This window comes from Microcaecilia unicolor, chromosome 7 (genome assembly GCF_901765095.1).
Source record: "Microcaecilia unicolor chromosome 7, aMicUni1.1, whole genome shotgun sequence".
Lineage (NCBI taxonomy): Eukaryota > Metazoa > Chordata > Amphibia > Gymnophiona > Siphonopidae > Microcaecilia > Microcaecilia unicolor.
In genome coordinates, this window is record NC_044037.1 from 180,442,411 (window position 1) to 180,459,384 (window position 16,974).

General features: G+C 40.2%; 1 protein-coding gene across 2 annotated transcripts in view; it reads left to right on the plus strand.

The window, feature by feature from the left end:
• Window positions 1-16,974, plus strand: part of ARMC8 (armadillo repeat containing 8) — a 191,650-nt gene that overhangs the window by 39,728 nt on the left and 134,948 nt on the right. For both annotated transcript variants that reach the window (XM_030208942.1, XM_030208943.1), the window contains exons 8-10: window positions 6,391-6,466; window positions 6,559-6,649; window positions 7,343-7,403. In XM_030208942.1, coding sequence (XP_030064802.1) covers window positions 6,391-6,466; window positions 6,559-6,649; window positions 7,343-7,403 — 228 coding nt within the window. The remainder of the gene's footprint in view (window positions 1-6,390; window positions 6,467-6,558; window positions 6,650-7,342; window positions 7,404-16,974) is intronic.

The window sequence follows — 16,974 nt, forward strand, 5'->3', positions numbered from 1 at the left end:
CAATTACAACGGGATAGTTACCAACAAGATAGCCAGGATACGTAGGCGGTTGGTGGCCCAACTGTTTGGGGAGGCTAAAGGGGGTGGGGTTAGGGGTGGGGCCAGGGGTAGAGCTTAAATCCATAATTGTCTGATAACACACAGAAAAAAATAAATAAATAAAAATAAAAATCACAATACCTTTTATTAAATTTAGATATTAGATATGTATCATATGTCAAAGAATAAAGTGGTTGCTCAAAGCATATTCTAAGCACAATCGCTCAACTGCAAAACACTATGCACAACTTTGTGCAAAAACACACTCAGAACCTTACTGTACCATAAATATTACACTGGGCAGAACCTAATACACCAATATACCACCCATATGGAAAATGCAGACTGTCAACAATATGAAACAAGGGATCATATCATCACAATTCTCATGAAGAGCCACAAAACACCCTAATTCATGTTTAATGTGGGATAAAATGCCATAAATAAGTAAATAAATATAAACTTTTAATGTTGAGCACCTGATTATCAAAGTGGACATATTCCAAACACTATATTGAAAATAAAATGATCTTTTCTACCTTTGGTGACTTTTTCTGATCATGCTGGCCCAGTATCCGATTCTGTTGCTATCTGTCCTCAGTGCAGGTCAGGAAGTCATCCTCTTTAAATATCTCCCTGGCAACACAGGACACCTCCAGCCAACCCCCCTCCCCCCTCTCCCAGCAGTAAGGTAAACAAACCATAAACCAATTTCTACAACTGCTTACAAAAGGCTAGAGGGCTTTCACTGCAGCTCCTGCTGTGAGGATGGAGGTAAATCAACAATTTAAACCCCTCAGAGCACAGCAGGGGAGGCTTAGCCTGTCCAAGCCTCTTATACTGGGCGCTTATGCCAGGATATCATATTGTAGTTGAAGAGTGGAAGAAGTGACTGGTAGAGGCTGACAGCATAGGAAAAAAAAAACTAGATCAGAGTTTAGAAGGCACAAAGAAATTCCCTCAAAATGTGATCTCTTTTAGGTATGCAGCAATTGAAGAGAGACATTATCTGGGAACCCCCACAAAAACCCTGCAATACTCCCCCCCCCCCCCCCCCCCACAGCAATGTTGGTGATTAATTCACATCATTCTGCTAACACATTTCTACAATAAGCAAGGTGATAGCAGCATAATTTTATGAGGATTCTTTACAGCAACAGGTACAGGGAGGCTTCTGAAGTTCAAGGGAAAGATGTATGGTGCACTATATTTAGGGACTCCATTTTACTTTGCTCAATCTGTTTGTGCATATTGTCCACGATGGTTGTTGCGATCAGAAAATGCAGTGCGCTTACCTTTGGACACAGAGTTCATTATGCTGATACGAGTTTGTCTGCTTCTGTCATTGTGGCGATTTGGCTATGGAACGCCCTTCCTGGACAACTTCAATTGTGCACAGTGTAGGTCAGTTCAAAAAAATTGCTAAAAACTCAGTTGTTTGTGGGAGCTTATATGTAGGAGCAATCTGTGTTTAATGAAGTGCATTACATGCAGCTTTTAGTTTGTGAGGTGTGGAATGTGATTGTTTTTCTTGAGCTTTTATTGTGTGTGTGATTTTTTTTGTAAACAAATAAAATACAGGCAGATCCTGGAGAAAACCTATTTGATTCTGCCATAGGCCTGTAAAATAACAGTTTTTAGGAGGATTGTAATCCTAAACACAAACAAAAAACAGTGGAGTAGCCTAGCAAGAAGAAAGTGAAAGCCCTCAAGTGGCCTAGTCAGAGTCTAGAGCTGAATTTTATAGATAATCTCTGAAAGACTTGAAGACTTCAGTTCACAGATAATTTCCAGTCATGTTGAAGGAGCTTGAGCTAATCTTGAGCAAATCTGCACCATCCCGTTTAAATCTTAAACGAGTTATGGCTGTTAATACTTGCTAAAAGCCTTTTGCAGCAGTTGAGTCAAGGGATATGAAGACATGTAGTCCAACACCTTTTGATTTCTTATTCCTAATGTATGAATGCTTTGTATTTATAGTTTATTATTTTTTTATTTAAAATATTTATTACTTGCAGCTGTCCACAGGTCTAGGCGGGGTACACTAAAACATACATAAGATAACAACTAACCCAAATAAACAAAAAAATATTTCTATAATTGTTCTTTCACATGCCCATTTTGGGCTGTGTTAGCCATTTTGTGTGCATATGGCCATAGAGGTATGTAAATGACTTCTTATAAAATTCTGACTACATAGTAATATAGTAGATTATGCCAGATAATGACCTGTATGGTCCTTCTAGTCTGCCCAGCAGTCACATTCATTATCAATTCATGATTAAACCAACAATCCAACAATATTACTAATATCATTTTACTTGCTAAATTCAACTTAAGTCTGCCTGGCACTGGTCTTATATCCCAGCTACTGGAGTTGTTGTTGAAACCCACTCCAGTCCATCTTGATCTGTCTTGCCATATAGAGGACTCAGATTGTAGAGGTCTGCCCAGCACTGACCTTTCTTCCTCTGGCGTTCCTGCCCATCTTCTTCTTCTTTTTTTATTTAAACTTAATATTAATGAATACAGTCAGAACTAATTTTAAAGACAAATCAAAAAGCCCACATCAAGGGAGAGACAGGAACAACAACAACAAAAAATTGCAAGAAATCAAGATATTACATCCATATTCAACCTTGGTTTAACTGTAAGATGATCTAATAATTCCAGTCTATTAACTTATTATTTCACTTCTTTAACATCCTTTCTAACCATTCTGGCTATAAGAATACATAATTAGCATCAGGAAATGTAATAAAACATTTTGAGGGAAATTTGAGGAAAAAAGTCCCACCAGGGGCCAAAGGCTCTTACCTTTAATTGAAGAAACTGCTTATGCTTTACTCGTGTGGCCCTAGAAACGTCAAGAAGAATTTGAATCCCCCTCCCTCACCACACAACAACAAATCTTTCTTTTTAATATAAAGTCTTAAGGCAGTTATTTTATACTCTATAAAGAGAAGGTGACCAGGAGAGTGGCATGAGATGATATGTCATCCTGACATATCTACTTTTGAAAAACTGAGTTAAATTGATACATTCATTACAGTTTGATGAAAATACATAAGCAGCCTTTATTCAAAAGACTCACAGTAGTAGTTCCTGATATTATTCCTAAGTTTTCTATCCTGCAACCTCAATTCATGTCTTTTAGTTTTACCTATTTGCCATCTCTGGAAGAGAGAGTAGAAAAGTGTGCACTATGACATGATGGCACATACTGTGCTAGTAGCAAGGGTATGCATTGATTATAAACTACTATAATTGATGTGTGTACTTGACAAATAATTGGCACAAACATTTACACTAGCTGTAGGGTCTGCCTCTTTTGCTAGTATTTTATAAAGAGAAGTAGGTTTCTAAAAGGTACTTTAACTTGACACCTTCTTATAAAATTCCCGCTGAATGTGTAGTCAGTTGTGGAGATCGGTGAAACAAATTCCTGCTTTAATTCATTTTGAATTGTATTTTATAGATAGTAGAATGTGAAAAATGTATAAGGGTATGAAGTGCACTGCTTTGCTGCTCAAGGTGTTGCCCCCAGTTATCAGATGAGGGGTTCACATATTTTTTTCACACAAGAATATTTGTTTTTCATAGTTTAGTGTTTTTATTGATTTTCAATATACAGGTAAGACAATGAATAACAATCTTGAAGCGAGGAGCACTGTACATATTTGTCTAAAAGACAATGAAGAAGGGGGGGAGGATATGTGACAAAGCGTATTTCATGCATAAGCCATAGATAGCATGAAATACAGCAAATAAGCAAACGTAGCATACGACACTAAGCATCTTTAAAATGATACAAGTGGAGACCATTTTTGCACATGCAAAGCAAAACGGAATGACTTTTTAGCAAAATAGGTTTCATACTTGTAAGTTTGAAACAACAAATTCCACCATTTTTGGTAAGTAACGTATAAGGATTTCCAGTGCAAGAAAATTACTTTTAAGGCTAAAGATATCATGGTATTAATAAGGGTACATTCATTAGATTTAAGAACACCTTTAAAACATTGGTCTTTAAGTACCACATACTTGTAGGACATTGAACCAGAAAGACGGAATACGTCTACCATTAATAGCCATATGTCATTCCAATAACTCTGAATACACATACAATCAAATACAAGGTGCTTTAAATTGCCTTGCTGAGGTTGACAAGACCAACATAAGTTAGAGCTAGAGGAGTCAATAGTGTGCAATTCAAGAGGCATCCACATTGATCTGTGCATGAAAAAGTATAAAGATTGCAATGTTGATGAGGATTTAGAGCACTTAAATAAGGAACTCCATAGCTGCTCCCATAACTTATCTGAGATAGATTGTTGGACGTCCTCCTCCCAGCATCTACATAAACCTGAACATTTAATAGGAAGCTTACTTAGGATATATTTATAAATGTGGGAAGCAGCGTGGGCTGTATTCTGGAGCCGTAAATTTATGTCAACAAGTTCTGTAGTTTGAGGCATACGCTGAACTTGTAAACTGCTTTTCCTCAGCATAGAGGTAATCTGTAGCCATTGATAAAATTGAGAATCAGGCAGCGAGAATTCAGTTTTCATATGTGTAAAGGATTTCCAAGTTTGTTTTTTTAAGTCAATAAAATCATTAAGGGTCCATATGCCTATGCACTGCCAATGAGACCACGAAACTTGCTTTTTATCAGTTTTAAATTTAGGGTTGTTCCAGACAGGCACACGTGCTGTAGAGGACCAGGGAATAATTAAAGACTTATCAAAAGATGACAGCAACTTATGAGCTGTATTAATGATCGGATTAGAGACAATATTAACGATATTTGTTTTTTAATATAAATGTCTGAGTTTTTATTCGGTGGGGTTTTGAGTGTAAATTTATGCCAAAATATGGATCATACTATATATAGAAATAAATGTTTGCAGACATGTTTTTTATTATATCTTTTACTGAACTAACTTACTACCCCGTTTACTAAGCTGCACTAGCAATGCAGGAACAGCCCATTCAAAGTGAATAGGCTGTGTCACTGTTAGCGCACCGGCAGCCGCTAGCGCAGCTTAATAAACAGGGAGGTTAGATTTGTGACTTGGTCTTTAGAGCTGTATATTTTCTTGTCACTGATTTGGTTGAGGGTAGAATAATTCTCTGACTAGTCACAAGTGTATAAGAACAAAACTAGTATCTGTAGCCCGTTTGCTGATCCTTGATTTCTGCATCACTTTTTTTTTATAATATCCTGTTTGTTTTCAAAATTACTATACTTATTTAATATCCTATCCAAAATGTTTTAACACATTAATCTCACAATAAAGGAAATAAATTTTGCTGTAGAATATAGTGGCTTGAAATTTGTTTTTTTTTTTCTGATTTTTTTTTTTTTAACTGAAGAAAACTACAGAGACCTGGCAATATGGAATTCCAGAAGCAAAAACAGTATTAACCACTGATAAACAGGATCCTTGAATGATGTAATTATTTATTAAAACCCATTTCTCAAGAACCTTGATTATTTGTGGTAATACTGTTCTTTGGCTTAATTTTTTAGCTGGTCATCCCGTCTCCTTTTCTTCCCATGTATCATCCCTTTCTTTGACTTAACCTCTATGTTATGATTATCCAGTGAGGAACAACCCAACCAAAACATCATAGTTCAGAGCTACAGCCAGGAAGAATATGAGGCGTATTCCCCCTTGTTTTCTAGTCCCTTCCCAGCTGGAGCCATTGGCTTCTGTTTTTGAGACTAATGCTCTTAATCCACAGCTAGAGGGTATTCCTTCCCTTCCTATACAGAGAGACTTATTTCTACTTTATATTGTGTGTTTGATCCCTCTGTTCTTGAATTTGGGCTTATATGCAGTTGTACATGATACTGAGGAGGTCTCGTAATGCATTTGATAGGTCACTTGCCTTCTGCACCCATGACCTGAGTTCACATCCCACACTAACATGAGATTTCTGTCAAGTAGCCAGCCTCTGGCCAATTTAGCCATCCACCCATTTTGGGTCTGCAGATGAGTACCTGACCTTAGCTGGGGAAGACAACAGCAAGCTATCTCACTAGTATTCTGCCAAGAAACCATCATGCACATAGCTGTCCCCATAAGTTGTTTGTGACTTGGTAATTGCATACAGGGGATAACCTTTACCCTTTACATAATACTAACTACTGGGCTGTTGGGTTGGTTCACATGCAACTAGACATCTTTTTGGTGATAGGCTGATGTCAATTTTTTATTTGTCCTTTCCAGATGGCAATAATAACTTACGTTTTATAAATGAAATGTGACAGATGCTACTAACGTTTACATACCTTGTGTTCATCTGTGCTGCTGCTGATATATACAAATTCTGTTTCTTTTGCAGGTTCGAATGCAAGCACTAAAATGCTTCTCAGTGCTAGCTTTTGAGAATCCCCAGGTATCAATGACCCTTGTGAATGGTAAGTTCAGCCTGCCCTTTTTCTTTTCATTCTTGTCTTATTAAAGTTTAATTATTTATAGCTTCTTGAATGCTGTTCTTTTTTGTTTCTAGTGTTGGTTGATGGGGAATTGTTACCACAGATATTTGTGAAGATGTTACAAAGGGATAAGCCTATTGAAATGCAACTTACGGCTGCCAAATGGTAATTCTGCACGGTTAGCAGTCTTCAAAGGTCACTTTTGAATTCCTGCTGCTTTAGGACCCTATTCAATAATGTGTTATGCTTTCTTCATACCCCATTTTTGAAGAACTTTAACAATAGACTTGCCAAGTGCCATTCAGGATGGTTTTTGTGCATTTCAAAATAATTCTAATAACTTAGCAATTTAGTTTAATGAAGAATGTAGAAAATGTAATATATCTTGCGTACAGAATGTGTTTTGACAGTGTTACAAACATCTAATTTAAATGAATGGCACTTGGGGGTTTTCAATAGCTTGTATTGGTCCAGTTAAATATCGAATTGCACACTGATGGTGTTGCACATGAATTTTTGTCATCGTAGGCCCCTTTTTCAGATATCCATGAGGACTCAAACCCATAGGAATGTTGTCATATAAGTTTTCTTTGTTGTTGTTTTGTTGTTGATACAATATAACACAATAACTAAAAAGTTTTGTTGGAGCCAGTAGAGTAGTAATAGTTGAAAGACAGACTCCTCCTCAGTGTTACTTTGCTCTACTGAATTTTCACTGAAGATTGAATGATCTTCTATTGCTACCCTCAAGTCTTCATAGTTACAACTTTCAAATGTTAGCATGTATAGTTGAACTACTATTTAACCAATGACTATTCCCTTCCAGGCTAAAATATTAATAATTTTATATCTTCATAGCCTCACCTACATGTGCAGAGCTGGTTCAATCAGAACAGATGATAACTGCATTGTTTTGAAGGTAAGTTGAAAATATTTATAATCTTTGCTCTATTTTTTCTCATTTTCTTCAGGCCATCCCCCTGTCCACCATCTTCCATTTTGGTTGTGCTGAGCAATCAGAGATGCCCAAAATGGTTAAAGAATTGCAAGAGCAGATCTCTAAAACTTGAATCCTTTAGTGCCTCTCTTTTTTTTAAACTAAATTTTTAATGAAATTTCTTAATAAAGAAAACACAAACAGAAAACTCTACAATCGGCAGATGCACCTGTACCATGGTTTGGGCCTTAGTAGAGTAAGACTGTAGACTGAGAAAAAGGAAGATCAAAAATCCATTGTGTTGAGTCTTGTTCAGCTCCTTCTCTGGCAATTCACTAGTGATATAGTGAAAGTATGAAGAATTACTCTTTGTCAAGGGCAGATTGCTTTTGTGATCCAATATGGCATCTTTCTAGTCTGGCACCAGAAGTCTTACTTGTCTATGAGCAAGTCCCTTATTCTGTAATTATGTGCTAAAATACTCTTAACTTGTAATTTCCAGGGGAGTGTTCACAGGGGAAGAGTATGGACAAGGCAAGGGTGGGTCTGACATACATGGAACATAGAGAATGTTGTAGGCTATATGCATAATTGCCAAGTTTAGGTGTGCTTATTTACACCAGCCATAGACCTGGTTTAAATTTAGTCATGTCTACGCTGACTTAAGCTAGTATGCTATAAAAACAATTATGCATGCAAGTGGTATAGAACAGGTTCATTGCCTAAAGAAATATTGTGACACCCTGTCATTGAATTGCTTCCTAAATGCTTAGATTTCTCCTGGGGAAATTCTTCATAAAATTTCTGCAAAATGTTGCATATTTGTTAAAAGAACAACCTTTTTGTTAGTCATTAGTACTTTTGTTTATATTAGAGTGCAGAAAACAGAGCCTCTTAAGTTTTTTTTACTTCATTTCCAACTTTCCCCACAGCCTCTGGTTTTTCACCCTGCTGTCCCTCGCTACACCTAGCCCTATAAATACAAGGTCAGCATGGTTGATTCATACCATCTCAGTCTCTCTTGTGCTGTGTGACTCCAGTTTTGCCATATGAACTGCTCGGGTACTTGTTGCATACCACCTGCTGTCACCGTTCATTTCATACTGTAGGACAGTCTCAGCAGTGCCATGTAGTAGCAAAGCATGGATATGAATGATTAGAGAAATAAAGATGGGATTAGAATAGAAGGAAATCAGGATGGAGTAAGGACAGATTCTGGAATATGATGATTGGAAGGGGAAAAGAATGCTGTTTAGAGGGAGAGACAGATGAGAATGCAGGGAGATCTAAGATAATAGGGATAGGGAGGAGGAGGGGAGGGCAGAAGCCTAAGATTAGTGAAGGTAGGGTAGGAGAGGGCAAAAACTATGAGAGGGGAGAGGCTCAGGATTGGGGAGGGTTAAGATGAGGAGCAGGAAGAAGACACTAGATTGGTAGGTAGAGAAAGGGAAGAATCTGGGTATGCATGGTGCCTAAAAAAAACCTTAGTTTTCTGTAACAGATCCGGATCAAAACCAAGCCTGATTCTCCAAGTCCAAGATGCCAGCAGAGATAGGAGACAGGTGACACCAAGCTGGTTTTAGAGTATGTTGTACAAGGAAGGTAATTGCATGATGAGGACTCTAAAAAGTGACAGCTTAGTCTCTTGGCTTGTGCTGTTTGATTCCTTTACTGGCTCCTAATCTAGCTGTCTCTGTTCGTGCACTTCTGGCTCTGGTAGCCAGCTCTTCTGTAGATAGTTGCATCAGATCCTCCTCTTTGTCCTCCTATTTGCTCTTAAAGCCTGACTGTTCTGAAAAGCTGCGGCAGACATGGCTGGCATTATAATGGGGTCAGTCCTTGTTACATCTTATAGTGAAACATGACTCATGTTGGATGAGAGTCCCCATGCCAACTTGAAATAAAAAGATGAGTATTAACATAAAAATATTTATATAAAGTGAGAAGTTTAGATCTCTCTCTCTCTCTCTCTCTCTCTATATATATATCTATATATCTATATATATATCTATATCTATATCTATATATATATATATATCTTGAAAAATAGTTTATTAGACTAATGACAATTATGGTATATTAATCTCTGAGTAAATATTATAGCACCTGAGTGTCGCTGTTGATGTTCTGATATACCTTTTTGAAAAGAATATATCTCTGGAGAGGTATTTACTTGGATTAATTTTATTATCACCACTTAGATAAAAGATAGTGCCTTATTTTATATGCTTTTGGAAGTTGACATAAGAGATGTAAAAGATTGCTTCAGGCGGTATGGAAGATTTCCTTGTTTGTGATATGGTGCAGACTGATGCTAAGGAGTTCTTGGAGGAGTTCTTTTGGTGAATGTCTAATCCATGATGAACAAATTTGCAGTACTTTCAGACTTTAGTGTTGGACTTAGTCCTCAACTTTTTGTTGATTACTGAGGCCTGGCTGCCTCCATGGGGGGGGGGGGGGGGGGGGGGGGGGGGAGAGAAGAATATAGTGATTTCTGCATTTTGTCAGGTGGGATACCACTTGTTGTTTGGGTGTCTGTGGGTGGGATGGCAGAGTGGAGAGAAAGCAGCCATTGTAAATCTTTTCTGGGTCTGGTGAGAATTACCATTTGAAGTCCCAGCATATATTGAGGGGATGCTACTGTGTTTGTGGTGTGGGCACTGAGTGGGAATATTTTTATCACTGTGGTCATTTTAGAAGTTCTGTTTGCATCTTGGATCTGCAAAAACCAGCATTTCCTTAGTGTCCTTACCAGACCAGTCCAGAACTTGTGGGTTGTGCCCATAAACCAACAGATGTGTGGAGACAGAGATTCTAGAATTCTGGGCTTTACAATATTAGGGCACTGTGCAGCTTGTGGTCTTCAGCATTTTGGTTAACAAAGCAGTGGTGAAAAGGATACTTCCCCTTTGAGCAAATATTGAAAAAAGTTGACTAGCTAAACTTTGAAAGCAAAAGAAGGAACTTCAATTCATAATAACAATAATTTGAGAATAACTAGAAAAATCAATAGCTGATTATGTACATAAACACTGGGAGGGCTTCAGGACTGGTCTAGTAGGATTAAAGAAAAGAAAATTAACAAGTAAGCATTATTTCTCCTTCATTAGTGTCCTTACCAGACCAGTCCAGAACTTGTGGGATGTAGCAAAGCAATCCTTAAGTAAGGTGGGACTGAGAGATCCTTGATTTGAGAAACTGCATCCCAAAAGCTGCATCTGACCTAGCAGCTACATCAAGCTTGTAATTCCTTGAAAAAGTATGGAGAGTAGACCAGGTTGTTGCTCTACAAACAACAAGAGCAGAAACTACTAAGGAATCTGAACATGAAGCTAAAATACCTCTTGTGGATTGTGCTTTCTAAGTAATTGGAGGTTACTTTCCTTTTATAATATAGACTGAAGGAATCATCTCTCTAAGCCAGCATGTAATAGTAGCTTCCCCTTCCTTGGCTATTCAAAGAGAACTAACAATCTGTCTGTCCTTCTAAATTCATTAGTGACTTTGAGGTATCTGAAGAAAACCCTCCTGACATTTAACAAATGTATCTTAAAATTCATAATTTGTATGGAAGGAAGGCAGGCAGGAGAAGCACTCAATTCACATGAAAAGAAAAGACTACTTTAGGAATAGAGAAAGGAATCCACAAGTTTTGGACTGGTTTGGTAGGACAAAAGGAAAGAAAATTTAACAGGTAAACATAATTTCTCCAAAGACATGTATATTGCATACATGTCTTAAATGTTGATTTTTAGGAAGCCAGGATGTTCACATTCAAAATGCAAAAGTTAAAAGAGCGACCAGAATGATAGAGGGGATGGAACTGCTCCCATATGAGGAAAGGCTAAAGTGGTTAGGGCTGTTTAGCTTGGAAAAGAGATGGATGAAGGGGGATGTGATTGAGGTCTACAAAATCCTGAGTGGTATGGAACGGTTGGAGATGAATCAATTTTTCACTCATTCAAAAAGTACAAAGACCAGGGGACACTCAATGGAATTGCATGGAAATACTTTTAAAACAAATAGGATGAACTATTTTTTCACTCAACGAATAGTTAAGCTCTGGAACTCGTTGCTTGAGGATGTGGTAACAGCAGTTAGCATATATCTGGGTTTAAAAAAGGTTTGGACAAGTTCCTGGAGGAAACGTTCATAGTCTGTTATTGAGATGGACATGGGGGAAGCCGCTGTTTGCCCCGGGATTGGTAGCATGGAATGGTGCTACTAATTAGGTTTCTGCCAGGTGCTTGTGACCTAGATTGGCCATTTCTGGAAGCAGGATACTAGGCTAGATAGACCATTGGTCTGATCAAGTATGGCTATTCTTATGTTCTTGTGTAAATACATGCATATGGCAAGGGGGTGTGATCTTGGTGTATTTTGGGTGGGGTGAAAAGATACATATGTACTTTTCATTTCAGAAGGGGAATGTAAGTTTATGTCCCCTGACATGAATATTGGGATTGACACCTAACCCAAGGGACACTTAGGTTTGAGAAAGTTGGCTATTTTGTGCACTGCTCCACTGGAGAGTTTAGGGGTGGTTATCCCCTTAATTGTCCAGTGTTTGTGCTCCTCCCACCTAAAAGCTATAATGGCAAAGAATATGAAATGCATCAACATCTTCAGAAAACACAATGTGTATTTTTCTGAAATAGCTGATATACATGTGTATGCTCTGAAATACCACATACTGACACATACACATTTGTTGCCTCATTGATAATTTAGATATGGATGCTCCTGCCATAAATAACCATATGCTTTTCTAAAATATTATCAGAACTTGGCAGTCCCAACCTGGGCGTCTCATTTCTGATTTGGATGTTCTGTCTAAAACTGTGCCTTTATTATGTAATCCCAGGGGTTTTGCAGGAGGTTTTGGAGTGGGTCTGGGAATTGATAGTGACTGTTACAATTATTTGATTGTAGCAGGCAACTTCAGTTTATGTGTAGATGACATGGGTTGTGGTAAGGCATTGTATTTTTGAGGGATTTTGAATTAATACAGATGAGTGTAATGCTCAAAAGGTCGCCTAAAGTTAGGTGCCAAAAGCCTGTGTGCTAAGCAGGAATATAATATCAATTACCCCCACAGAATATATGGCTCAGTACTCCCAAAAAGCTTTCACTTCAACCTATATTTCCACCATGGTTCTATATACTACCACAGACTTAGGAAACAGTCTCATAATCTCACCTGGCTTCTGTCCTCAAATTGTATCGCGACCTTTAAGCTTCTGTGACTACTTGTAATCATTTACTAGAACCCCCACCACCACTGTATCTCAGCATGGTGGTATGATGGTATATCTATTTTTATCTATTTTTCTTTTATGTATTTTATTTATAGCTTTTAACTTTTTATTTTCACTGTGTGCTGAAAGAACACCGAACACACTATGTGCTGAAAGATCACTGAACACTTATCTGCACTTTTCATTTATCCACCGGACCCCGACAGGTCCCTGTTTCGCCTCGGCTTCATCGAGGGGTCTGGATTTGTCTGCAGGTCTAAATCATAAAAAGAAATAGATTAGTTCTGTCAGCCTCTCAACCCAGTGGTATACATAACTGGTCAATTCTGCTCTAGCGCTTACTCGCATCTTTCTCTCCTTGAACATCAGCCGTGACTTTGCAACATGGCATCAAGCCCTTTTAATAGTTCCGTTCCCGGATGTCTACCATTTACGTAAGATCTTTCAATGTTCTGCAGTAAGATGTTCCATTTCACAGAAGTATTGTAGGAGAAGAGGATTCAGATTTCAATGGGGATGTCCTGAAAACTCTGGCTGGGTGTGCCCCGAGGACTGGGTTGAAAACCTCCGGCTTAGATGCTATAGGAGTGATGCAGGAGAGCTGGAAATCTGATTCCGTACATATCCTATCCAAGTGGACAAGAGGACGGTGAATGTAAGGTCAAAGATGCTAAGGAAGGGTACGGACACAATCGAGTGGAACCTATTTATTCTTGCTCAAGATTCACCTACAGTTTGTGAGGATAATGCTGGAACCACTCAACTGCAAACTTACCTGTGTTACCTTGTAATAATAATACAAGCCCCCATTTTTCTGTTTTTTTTTTTCCCCAATAACTTTTATTGGTAGTACAACTCAGTACTGTACAATAACATGAGTAATGCAATAATGGAATAAAACTCCAAATGGGGCACATTCACTACAAATCCACAGATTCCCACCCTCCCCCAAGACCGAAGCACTAATCCAGGAGGTATAAAATAAAAATAAATAAATATTTAAAAAGTTATACTGTCTATAGTAAGGGCAACTGGTACCTTGCTGTACCCTTAATAAAGGCCAGACAACCAAATAAGGCCTAAATGTGCAAATAAAAAGTAAAAGAAATATGTATAAAACAAAGACTTTCCCCCATACAAATTCAAAAATGCTTATGCCTTCTGAGTCCATTGCCAATATTTAGACCAATGACGTTCCATCTCGTTCACCCTCCCTTGATACACTTCTGACCAGTGGCGTAGCTAGGGTAGTTGACACCCGGGGCCGGTCATTTTTTAACACCCCCCCCCCCCCCCCTGAAATCCAGTACTAGGCTTACCGAGAATACAAAACACTCAGGACCTATAGAGCAATTCTACCATACCATATGCAGTAATTTGTACGAGTCACACAAGGAAAAGGAAAGCATCTTAAACACTACAGTGAGCACTAGAACATCAATTCACCTATTGTAAAACGAAAACAGACAGATTAGTACAGATCGTCGATCCTGCACAGTCAATGCCAACCGAAAGCCATGTCTTTTTCACAAATAGATACACCCTAATCCACTATAGAATAATCATAAACTTTCTATTTAGACAAAAATTAAACTGAACCCCCGATGCCAGACTCTGCATACAATGCAACACCACAGAAACAGAAAATGTCCTCTAGTACTGTGCAAAATATAAAGACAGCAGATGTAAATTTGAAAAAACTAACAAATACCAATCACCACGTTACAAATTAACAAATAGAAATAAAACAAATAATATTTTATTGGACTAATACATTTAGCTTTCAGAGGCCAAAACCTCCCTCCTCAGGTCAATTCAGTATAGTACTGTTACAGTGTCCTATCCTGACCTGAGGAAGGCGGTTTTGTTCTCCGAAAGTAAAATGTATTAAAATTAGTCCAATAAAAAGATTACCTTATTTACATGTTCTATTATAAACATTTATTAACACAGCTACAATACTACTTTATCCTAAAGCAAAAAAAATAAAAATATATATTTACAGTTCGTTGTCTCTGGTTTCTGCTTTCCTCATCTTTTCACTGTCTTCCTTCTATCCAGCATCTGTCTTCGCTCTCTCTCTGCCATCCAGTGTCTGCCCTCACTGTCTGCCCTCTCTCCCTTCCATCCACTTCTGCCCCTTCCATGCACCATCTGCCCGAGTCTGCCATCTCTCTCTCCCCCTTCCATCAACATCTGCCCTCTATCTCTGCTCCTTCCATCCACCATTTGCCCCAGTCTGCCCTCTTTCTCTCTCTCCTTCCACCCACATTCTGCCCTTTCTCTCTGCCCCTTCAATCCTTCTGCCCTCCCTCTCCCATCTATCCAGGGTCTGCCCTCCCTCACGTGCCCCCCTTCCATCCAGGATCTGTCCCCTCTCTCTCTGCCCCCTCTTTTCTGCCCCCAGTTCCAGTCCCCTTCATCCACCACTTGCCTTGCATCCCCCCCCCCCCCCCGTTTCAGCCCCAGACCCATTCTCCCACCTGCCCCAGGCATGGACCCATTTTCCCTCCTGCCCCCTTGTCAGACCCCAATTCCAGCTTCAGACCCCTTCTCCCAAATGAGCACTCCCCTCCCCCCTCTGAGCACCCCCACCCTCCCTAATCCCCTTTAAGCACCCCTCTGAGCTCCCCCACCCCTCCCCAATCCCCTTCTCCCCTCCTTGATGCTCTCCCACCCTCCCTAATCCCCTTCTCCCCTCTCTGAGCTCCCCACCCTCCCTAATCCCCTTTAAGCACCCCTCTGAGCTCCCCCACCCCCCACCCTTTCCCAATCCCCTTCTTCCCTCTCTGAGCTCCCCCACCCTTCCCCAATCCCCTTCTCCCCTCTCTGAGCTCCCCACCCTCCCTAATCCCCTTTAAGCACCCCTCTGAGCTCCCCCACCCCTCCCCAATCCCCTTCTCCCCTCCTTGATGCTCTCCCACCCTCCCTAATCCCCTTCTCCCCTCTCTGAGCTCCCCACCCTCCCTAATCCCCTTTAAGCACCCCTCTGAGCTCCCCCACCCCCCACCCTTTCCCAATCCCCTTCTTCCCTCTCTGAGCTCCCCCACCCTTCCCTAATCCCCTTCTCCCCTCTCTGCGCTCCCCACCCTTCCCTAATCCCCTTTAAGCACCCCTCTGAGCTCCCCCACCCCTCCCCAATCCCCTTCTCCCCTCCTTGATGCTCTCCCACCCTCCCTAATCCCCTTCTCCCCTCTGTCCCCCCCCCCGACCCCGACAGCTGAGATCGTTCTCCTGCTGCTCCTACCCTGTCCTGCCTTAAAAAAAATTTTTTCGAAGCGCCGGAGACTGGCAGGCAGCGCGCCTCGCGTCTGCCCTGCTAGTAAAGAAGATCTCGCTGACGTCGTCGTCCTTCCCACATTGAGTCCCACCCCCTCTGAGGCAACTTCTTATTACTGCGAGGGCGGGCGGGACTCAGTGTGGGAAGGACGACGACGTCAGCGAGATCTTCTTTACTAGTAGGGCAGACGCGAGGCGCGCTGCCTGCCAGTCTCCGGCGCTTCGAAAAATTTTTTTAAAGGCGGAGCAGCGGGAGCGGAGCACCCCCGCACCCGATGACACCCGGGGTGGACCGCCCCCACCGCCCCGCCCTTGCTACGCCACTGCTTCTGACAATCGACTTAATGAAAATGACTCATTCTTGTACAAAAATTCTGAAACTTAGGTTGCAAATTCCCTTTCCAGCACCACAGAATTTCCCCCTTTCAGCTACTAGAAGATATTTTAAAAGTTTCCAGTCATTATGCCCAGAATCTACTCCATTGCCAATATACATTAATTCCAGTATTCCCCTAATTTCTCACACCCCCACCACATGTGTAAATATGGACCCTACTCGCACACTGTCTCCAACACTCCACTGAGTTAGTCTTATAAATTGTATGAAGCCTTGAGGGGGTCAGATACCAGCTATACAACAATTTATACCCATTCTCTACCAAATTAGCAGCTATAGAGATAGTAGCAGTATCTTGGAAGATATCTTCCCACCCAGACTTTTTTAAAGATCCACCCAGATCGTCTTCCCAAGCCCTAATAACTGAAGGCTTACATGGCAAAGGTGGAATGGTACAGCTTGGATATTATATCCTCCCCCCCACCCCCCCCCAAGTGACCCAGTCATCTAGCGTCAAAGAGCATATGCTTCTCCATTAGCTCTGGGGTAAAATGAGTAATGTGCAAGTAACTGAAATAATCTCTCGAATCCATCTTAAAGATATCCCTCAATGCATCAAAGCCCCAACAGTTGCCTTAAATAGTCCTAAGCTTTGTCCAGGTGGAGATCTCACACACCG